Below are 10,150 nucleotides of genomic sequence, written 5' to 3'. Positions count from 1 at the left end.
TGCACTGATAGAGAAGGGGACTACTGTGAAGAAAGACTTCAAAAGCGAATCCCCTAAGGCAACTGAAGTGACTGATGTTACAGAAATTAATTTTGATATATTTACAGTCAACAGAGAAATACGGGGAGCTTTTTGTAATGCACAGATTCCTCCATGTCTTTTCTGTTTTGCAGAGAAAAGTGTTTGATTGTTGCTATTCACAGCTTCCATTTTTCACAGGTTTTTTGAAGGATAACATTGCTCAGGAAAAGATCTGGTATCTGTAGGGGTACCGTCATTCCTAGTTCCTAGTTTTTACGTTTTTACCGTATAATTTCAAGTCTAAGTTTGTGGTTTAAGTTATAATAAGGAAAAAAACAGTAGTTGAGTTAATCAGGTTAAAGATTATAGATGGAGAGGAACTTGGCGTTAGGTGCTACAAACAGAATGGCAGTTAGCCTTGCCTTAGAAGAATTAAAATGGTTGACTAAAATTGGTTTTTTTTGTTTTTTTTTTTTTCCCCAAAACATTGTGTTGACCAGCCAATTTGAATTTGGTGGTATTAAAGCTGTCTGCAATAAGTTTTTCTGGTTTGGATTGTAGCTAGCTCCTCTAGGTGCTCCTGCAGAATAGTATTTTTTTAAATACCTTTCTTCGAAACAAACAAACAAGATCTCTTTTTAAATTTAACTTTCTTGCAGTCGTTAATGATGGAATTGCTCCGCCACAGAGCATTCTTTTTCCACCTGAGAAGATTTGTATGGATTGGCGAGAAACACAAAGTGTTGGAGTTGGCCTGTACAATCTTGGCAACACATGTTTTCTTAATGCTACTCTACAGTGTTTGACCTACACACCCCCACTTGCCAATTACATGCTTTCTCTTGAGCACAGCCAGTCATGTGAGTACTTTCTAACAGTATTTTGAATCTGTTGGATAGCTCTGAAGGTGAAAGAACAGCAGTGATTCTGTGAGATAAGCTTATTTGCCTGATTTTACCTGTAGCAGCTGGCTTTGAGCACTGTATTAGCAGTGGGCTCCGAATAGCATATGGAGTGCAATTAATGCACCATGTTTTATTTATTTAGTTAGTTATTTGTTTGTTTGTTTGTTTGTTTGTTTATTAAAGGATTATTTATTGCTTCATGGGAATAATGAAGTGCATTGGACAGTAATGCATTTGGTAGTAATTTTAGAGAGTAATACATTTTGCAGCCTGTGGAGTTCACATTCCTGTCAGCCTTTACAACTGCGACTTTGCAGTAGTCTTTTAGATTTCTCATCACAACATGCATTTGAATACAGGCTTAGTGGATATTTTTCTTCTGTCAAGTTGTGTGAAATGAAATGTTACAAGACTGTTGGGACATTGGCATCTTGGGAGAATAGAATGTAGCAAGGAGAGTGGATATTGTATCTATAGTTTAAATTGTACTTAGATGTTTGTAGTTCTGGATATTTCGCTGGACTGGGATGCTTTGCTCTTTCACTCTTCAGGTCGTGAACAAGATTTTTGCATGATGTGCACGATGGAGACTCACATTAACCAGGCCCTGCGTTGCACTGTTGATGCCATCGAGCCTACGCATGTTATCAGTAATCTCAGTCGTAAGTGGCTTCAGATGTGTTTCTTTTCGATAGCTTGTAATCTTCAAATAATTATTTGATGTGTCTAAGTGGTTTTAACACTCCAATGAAGAGAGATTTTAGAAATACAAGAATGATTTCATTTTTAAATGAGGTCAATACTATCATCTTCTTATTTAGGAATAGGACAACATTTCCGTTTTGGCAGTCAAGAAGACGCACACGAGTTCTTGCGCTATACTGTTGATGCTATGCAGGAAGCGTGCTTGAACGGAAGCACCGAGTAAGCACAAACAAGTTCACTTTCATACATTCTCTAGCACCTTCTAGTCCTTTATTTACTCTCAAAAATGATCTCTAGCACCTTTTAGTGCCTTATTTACTATCAGCAACGCAAGTCTACATCATCCTTGGTTTTCATCAAACTCTTTGAAGAGTTAATTCTGTGCCTTAAATCTTCTGAGGTCTGATTATAATTTATTTCCAGATTGGACAGATCTTCTCAAGCTACCACCATCATTCATCAAATATTTGGAGGATTTCTAAGATCGAGAGGTACTTGAAAAAATATTCCTGTCCTTAGAACTGATCTGTGTCTTTTGTCGGTAGTAAAGCAGTCTGTAGTTTGTCTAAAGTAGTATCTGTCAACAACTTGAATTTGGACAGTTAGTCTCCTTCACATAATGTTAAGCATTTATATTTTGTTTCCAGTGAAGTGCTTGAATTGCAAAGCAGTTTCGGATACGTATGAGGCATTTCTTGATATCACTTTGGATATAAAGGTAAGATGTTTTCTAAATATAATTCATGATGTTTAAGTACATGCATAACTTTCTAAATTAAACTTGTTTAACTTAAAAAACCAAACCACATATAATGTTAAAACGTAAGAGCTTGGTGGTGCTAAGGAAGTGGATTGGACTTTGTCCTTCCGTGGAACCCATGTAAATAGTCTCCACATTTGCATTGGGTTTAAGGGGAAAGAATTCTCTTTCTGCAAAAATTATAATGCTGTCCTACTTCTTTGTTGTTCTACCTCAATATACATCTAATTGTTAGACTGATGAATTTGTCCCCAGTATTGATGACAAAGCACACTGTAGATGCTGTCTAGGCTACTGGAAAAGTATTTGTTCCAAAGTCAAATGCCTTCCAGGTGAGGTCAATGCTGAGCATGCTCTTTCTGCCTCCTTCTTCACAGTGCTCCTAGTAGATCGCTTGAGTATGTTAGTAAGATTCTCTTATAAACTACTAGTATGTCTCTGGAATTCTGAATTACGGTGACTTTGCGCTCTTCTTTCTCGCTGCTCTAGGCGGTTTCGTCTGTTAGCAGAGCTCTGGAACTCTTTGTGAAACCTGAAGAGCTGGATGGAGAGAATTGCTATAAATGTAGCGAGTAAGATTTTGACGAATTAGGTCTTAATCCTAGATGTCAGTTTTCTATGTTGCATGACTCTGTTGGACTACCTCTAAACTTTGGATCTACTTACAAGTTTTGTGGAAGTTTATAAAAGACTTGGATTTTTGTTTCCTTGGAGGGGGGAAGTCTTGTTCATAGGCATTCCCTATGGGTTTGCAATTCTCTGGCTTGTATTTTGCCATCAGAATTCAAAAAGAGCTACTTTTGTTCTTTCTATTTATTAGCTCTCGACAGTACTTTTCTTGATGTAAACTGCCCAGTTTCCGTTGTTCTCTGGGCTAGTGGCTAATTTTCACTGCTTACACCGTAGGTCCTACCTTGGAGCGGGCAATGTGTCAAACTGAACTATTTTGTTTCAAAGGATGGCAGATGGTTTCAGTGTCTTTCCAGACAAGCTCAGTACATGAAGACTTCCTACTGTTAAATGTCTCCCTCCTGTAGAATGACCATGTGCTTCTGTTGTATTTTTGATGTTGATAGTCGACCTATGTTGGAGATTATTTGCAATTTCTAGCCCTGGGGACCAAGGCTCTCTCGTTCCGCTTTCAGTATTTGTATTTCCCTTGAAAGCTGAAAGAATGTATCCAGGATTGGAGTTCAAATAGCCACTTTTGTAGACCAAGAAATGGTACCTTGCCATCCAACCTGGTCATACCCTTTTGTGAGAGATTCCTGTTCCCGCTATGCTCTGAGTTGTTGGGAAAATTGACCTTCTTCTGTGTATTAACAAACCTGACACACAGTGCATGGGTTTATGAAAAGAAAAAAGACCAACCTATTATGCAAGTAAATATCATTCAAATAGCATAGGCATGCGTGAGACATTAAAAGGAGTTTGTTTTGGGGGCGAAAAAAGAAGATGCCTTCAAACACTTATCTCTGCTTGGTTTTAAGGTGTAAAAAGATGGTTCCTGCATCCAAGAGGTTTACCATACACCGTTCTTCCAAGGTTCTCACAATATCACTGAAAAGATTTGCAGATTTCACAGGTGGAAAGATCAACAAGGTATATTTACCACTGTAATGCAACTATATCATTGTGTAATGGGACATCCCCCAAAGCTGAAAGTTGTTAATATTTTCAGACAATAATTGTAGACTAACGACTATGGCTTATTCTTTCTCTTAATATCAATAAAGTTCCCGCTTGACAAGAAGCATATGCTTTCCTCTGAGAAGGCTGATTCATCAGGAAACAGTTCTCTGCAACTTCTAGTCTTAACCGTTGTTTATGGGAAGACTTATTTGTAGTGAATCAAGAAATATATTCGAGAAATATATTCTAGAAATCAATTCTAGTCTGTGTTTTTTGGAAGTGTTTTTCTCTGGCTAGTCCACGAAGTACTCTGGGATAATTTTTCTATCTTCTTGATGTCTCTTTAGGAGGTGAAATATCCGGAGTATTTGGACCTGAGAGCCTACATGTCGCAGTCAATGGGAGAACCACTGCTCTATGCCTTATATGCGGTGCTGGTACATCACGGTGTCAGCTGTCACTCAGGACACTATATATGCTATGTAAAGGTAGAAGTCAACAGCATTTCTAACAGGGTAAAGGTTGTGCTGGCAAACCAATTAAAGCATGACTAGCAGCTACTGTTTCTAGGGAAAAAGATTTCATTATATTTTTATTTGACATGTGTGTATTTTGTTCCTATCCGTGATTTCAATTGGAAAACGTGCAATTCACCTAAAGAAATCATTGTCTTTATTTGCAGGCTGGTAATGGACTTTGGTATCAGATGAATGATGCTAAAGTAGTGCGTACTGACATTAAAAGAGTTCTTGGTCAGCAAGCTTACATACTTTTTTATATCAGGTAATAACAAATCTTAAATTGTGTTCAGAAGAGATTTACTTTCCTGTTATTGATATTTTTCTGTTTTGCAAGTGTTTTTCTTGCTATCCCAGGAGAAGATTATTATTTGTCTAATTCAGTTCTGTCTAACCTGAAATTCTCTGTGTCGTTTATTATCTTTTGTTGCTTGGCCTTAAACTGCAGCACTTGTGTAAATTGCTATCTATGTGTTATCTGTAGCTGGCTACTTTAGAGAAGGAGAGAAATGAAGGTCATCTGTGGTGTAAGAATGAATTATTGCTCTGCAAGTGATAGTCTTAGTAGGAAGACTGTTCTCTACTTTTCAGTCTGTAGTCTTGGCGAAGCCTTCTGTAGAGAAGGCTTCCATATCGTATGAGCTGTTCCTCTAAAATGATAGGATGGGATTTAATCCAAGAGTAGGCTGAAAGAAAAACTAAACTACGATCACTGCTCTTTTCTGAAGGCGCTATGATTTGACACTTGGAGAACGTGCGTTTTACTTGCCAGCACCATCTTATCCCTGTTCATTCCCTCCTGGTCAGCAGGGGGCTAATAGTAAGCAGGCTGGATTTCTGGGACCACGACTTCTTCCTCATATGATTAAGGTAATTCAGGGAAGCGGGAGGGCAGATAACGGCACCAAACTGCTAGTGGGTTTGGGGTTTGGTGTGGGGTTTTTTGTTTGGTTTTAAGCATCTTTTTAGGTGTTAAGACCATTTGTAGAAACACTCAGTAGGAGAGTTTTGTGTTTCAAAATGTTACATGCAGTGTTTGCGTTAATCCATCTTGCAATTTCTTCTTTTTAAATACAGAATTCAAGCCGTTTAAATGGAAATGGATCCATAAAAGAGGACACAAAGACCACTGGTGTCACCCTAAAAAGGCCATCTTCAGCACCACCAATGGCCTGTGTTCAAAACCAGGCAATTACCAGGCCTTCAATGACTGATACGTCAAGAAAACAGAAGATCACCATCAGTATTCACAATAAATTGCCTGCTCGTCAGACTGTGTCACAGCCTGACTTTCTTAGCAGTGCTGTGGAGGATGAAGATCTCTACCAGGCTGTTCCTTCATCCACAATTACAAATTCGGTAATGCAAATGAAGCAAATGCAAACAAACAAAAAAGTTTCTGATGAAATTTTTGTGGAGCCAACAGTGAATGAAAATCCTAAACTCAGCTCTGATAACACAGTCCCTTATGGTGCAGAATCTTCAGGAAAATCTGAGGAGGAGTCAAAGGGCTTATTTCAAAGGAATTTGAAATGCAATGCAATGTCCTCTAATGGAATTTTGGTTGGAAAGGTAGTCCGTACATTGCAGCATTCCGATTCTTCCTGTCAGAATGCTGACAAAGGAAGATCCCAGCATGAGCTGCCAAAAACAGATTCACTAAATGGTGCTATTAGGTTAGTTAATGAATCTAAAGAAAACGGACTGAAACTTGATGATTCCACTTGCCGAGTTGAACCTGTTAAACCTTCTGAGATGTTCTTTTCTAAAACAAATGGATTGCTTGAAACATAGATTTGCTCCATCGAGAATTTCTCACCTACGATGTATTCGGGAGTGTTTATTGTGTTCCTAATTCAGGTGAAATACTGAGAAAACACAGCACACATGTGATCGTAAGGCTTTGTGGTATTATCCCCTTAGAATTTGCAGACCTGAGCTTACATTAGAACTTGTCAACTTAAGCTCAGCTGAGATAAAAATTCCTAAGTTTCCTAAAGTAGATTTTGGGGGGTGAGTTGGGGTTATCTTTGAAGTGTAGATAATGCATACAACTCACAGCGGTCTTGCTTACCATTTAATGGAGACATTCTGACAAGACTAGTCCTCAGTACTACTACAAATAGTATTTTTTTGTCTGCTGACTTGTGCGTTTTAATTGCAGATGCCTGGAGCTATGCCTTCAGTCAATCGAGAAGTCATCACGGAGTCCTTCAGAGCCAGCCAGCTGAACAGCTTGTCAGAGGAAATGAGGTAAAATGAGCACAGTCTGATTAAGACAAGACTTTATGGAAGTTCGTTACAGTTTTATCTGTCTACTAATAGTATTTAATGGAAGGATTTAAATTAGTACAATTCCATACTGTGTGTCCAGTGTCACGAACAGAACTAATGATCAGCACTGAGCATATCACTCTGATGCAGGTTGGTGCCTCAAGGAGAACTTGTGTTCCTTTATAGAATGTTTTTCCATTTTTCTCCACTGTCTGGAGAAACACTGGCTGTTCCCCACTCGCCCCTATGCCTTTTTTCTCAGAGCAGCAGGTGGAAGGAGACAGATGCGTTTGCTTTTTTAGTGCAATGGCTTCAGAAGCAAGAGGGGAAAAAGCACTTTCTCTGGGAGCTGAAGAAGGTGTCCTAATCACAGGAGAGGTTTCTAAATGGCATATCTTTGCGAGCGTTCCTGTAGTCCGGAGGTTTTTGTTTGTTTGCTCGACGTTGGAAGGTTTTACTCTTAATATTCACGTCCTTCAGCAGAAGTGAGAAATGGGTTTTTATTTTATGCAGTGTTGTGGAACCTCCGAAATCTCCTGGGAATGATGAATACCTCGCCCAGTACCAATGTGATGACGGTGGAGACAAGGAGAAAGCAAGAAGATCAAAAGAACGTGACCTCATTTCAAAAGAAAATGTTTTGTCCGGCAAAGAGTCTTGTGAGCCTGGTGAGAAATTGCGGCAAACTTCCTCTCTCGAGTCTGACACTGAATGTAGCTCTAACAATCTTTCTTCCTTAGCTATTGCAGATAGACGCCAAGATACAAAGGACAAGACTAAAACCACTGAGAAAGAGCATTACCGAAGCAAGAGGGAACATGCTCCTAGTGAAGAGAAGGAGAGTCAAAAAGCAGGTCCTTCCAGCAAGAGGAGGTGTTCTCTGAGCGTGGAATTTGTTGAGCAAAAGAGTCACAAGCAGGAGTACTGGGAGGGAAGCAGGTACAGATCTTTCCCTCGTGAAAGAAACAGCCCTGAGAATGGCAGAAGAGCAGTCAAATATTCAAAGTACAGATCTGGCAGCGGAGGAAGATCAGAACAAGGTAGCAATAGGTACTACCGATCCAAAGGGGAAAGAAGTTGGAGCAGAGAAAGATACTATCGAGACGAAGCACGGAGATGGGAAAGATGTGGCTATTACAAGGATTACTATTCACCTCATGCGACAGGAGACAGTAGAGAGAGAAAGTTCTCTCACGGCGATTCAGCCTTTGACAGATCGACTGCAACTTACTACAGCAGGTCACATAAGCATTATCATTACAAAAGCGGATGGCCTCACGGTTCCCTCTTGAGAGAGGAAGATGTACGTCGCTTTGGCACACCCCGAGCAGACTTGCATCGTTGCTCGGTACCTCAGCAGCATTCCAGAAGACATTCTCGTGAAAGACATGCGCTTCCACCTGTGTCAGCTCATTTGGAGAACTGTCGCCAGAAAACTGAAACAGAAGGAAACAGAAAAAGAAAATATACCCGTGCAGAAGGTAGTGAAAGTGAAATAGGAAGGAAAGACAGAAAGATAGAAAAGGAGCTTGTAGGTGGTGAAAAAAATGCAAAAATATCACAAGTTCTGGAAGAAAAAGAAGTCTAAGGATAAAGATGGAGAGAAGGATTCCAAGTAAGCAAGGATTCCAGCATACTCCGCATTTTTTATCCTAATTCTTTTCTGGGTGCTTCTCATGTCTTCCTTTTTTTTTTTTTTTTTTTTTTCCTGGTGGTTTCTAAGTTATTTAGATAGCACCAGCTGGCTGGGGATCATGTTGTTAGGTTGATCAGTGAAGACAGGAAAGCTCTTGCTGAATTGTGTCAGAGCACTAGCTTTGGACCACATAGTTCGAATCACATCCGTACACCATTCCAGATTAGGTTAAAAGATTTTTTCTGCTTGCACGTATTCCAGAGCTAGCCGTTGTTAATGATCTGTGTACAAACCAGGACCTATGGTCCTTCAATCTGACGGCTTAAGTTTGCTGCATCTAAAGTAAGTTGCGTGTGCACAAAGCACCACAAAATAGCTGACATGCTGCAAATCATCACCTGTGGTAAAATAAATCAGGTTTCATATAGGCAACAAGTGCCACATCTTTTTTTCCCTTTTTAACTTGCATGTTTCTTTCAGACTTCATGATTTGTGTTTCTGTGCGCTCCGCTTTGACAATGCCAATCGCAAGCGTAAGAAAAAGAAGAAAAAGGAGAAGAAAAAGAAGAAAAAGGAGAAACACCAGGAAAGCGAAAGGCTCCTTGGAACACTTAGATCCTCGTTTCCAGAAGATAACGCGGGAGAAGAAGGAAGAATGCCATCCTCCAGATGGCTCTTCATGTCAGTAATGCAGAAGTGAGAGCAGTAAACAACCTTACAAGGAAGGGAAGACTTCCAGTGCAGGCGAAAGCAAGAAATACTGCTCCATCGCATCCAACGACTATACTAAAGGTAAGCGGCCGCAGCGTGTGTGAGGAATTCCTTTTATATTAATCTCGAGATTATTTCAAACAGTCTTGAAGTGCTTGATGACTTAACAGTCTGCAGATTTATTATCAAATCAAAAAAAAACCCCACTTGGTAGACTATTTTTTTCCCAGTTTTGAATGGCCACTAGGAAAGAAGGCCTGAAATAAAGAGGTTAAAGGCAAATGGTTTTCATTTGGTTTGATGATGAAGTGGCAAACAAGAGGAAGAGTTGCAAGCTCCCTTCTTAAATTCAGTCCAGCCAAGTAGGAAAAGTAAATGTGGACAGCTGTATCTTGGCAAAGAAGATAGTAGGGAGCAAGGAGGTTCAGCAGTCAAGATGGAAGGTGATGCCATGAGGCTTAGAGGCTAGTAATGTTCTAATGAACATGGCCAAGTCTTGCGCTGGGCAGCCTGCTTGGGTCCAAAGCCTGCAGTCCTCCCCAAGATGTCGGCGAGGGGCTGGTGAGCCGTTGGGACGGAACCCCCGTTGCCCGGGTTCCCCAAGCAACCGCCCCACTCTCCAGCCACCATGGCAGGTCCAGCAGCCGGCTCCCGCTCCTCCCGGGGCTGCGGCCCTGCTGGCGAGCCCAGCGCCCCAGAGCTCAGCCCAGCGGCCTTTTTCCCACAGAGGGTTTCCCCAGACGGCTTCCGCGGCTTGCGCAGACGCAAAACTCCCCCTTCGTCGTCCCAGCCGTGCCGCCAACGGTGGCTGCCTGGCTGCTGCCCTCCCTCCCCGGAGCGACGGCGCTGCCCTTGCAGCCCCCGCAGGTACCCACCCTCCCCTCCGCGCTGCCCCAGGCCACCGTCTGGCACGTGGTGCCGGGGGTCCAGGGGCAGGTGCTGCAGCTCCCCGCCGGGGTGCAGCTGCCACCTGGGGGGCACCTCCCAG

The 10,150-nt window shown here is 41.3% G+C and overlaps 1 protein-coding gene across 1 annotated transcript; it reads left to right on the top strand.

Moving 5' to 3' along the window:
* Positions 1-1,716: 1,716 nt before the first annotated feature.
* LOC309891296 (ubiquitin carboxyl-terminal hydrolase 42-like) lies at positions 1,717-4,538 on the top strand (the record flags this gene model as incomplete). The annotated part of the gene is made up of 6 exons (XM_082785661.1): positions 1,717-1,850; positions 2,055-2,122; positions 2,279-2,349; positions 2,881-2,963; positions 3,882-3,993; positions 4,371-4,538. Coding segments are annotated over 6 exons (636 nt in total), but the record flags the coding sequence as incomplete, so codon positions are not given.
* Positions 4,539-10,150: the final 5,612 nt, after the last annotated feature.

This window comes from Aythya marila (genome assembly GCF_965140915.1).
Source record: "Aythya marila genome assembly, contig: HAP1_HAP1_SCAFFOLD_176, whole genome shotgun sequence".
NCBI classification, from domain to species: Eukaryota; Metazoa; Chordata; class Aves; order Anseriformes; family Anatidae; genus Aythya; species Aythya marila.
Note: the sequence above shows the minus strand (reverse complement) of the source record. Positions and strands in the feature narration are given on the sequence as shown.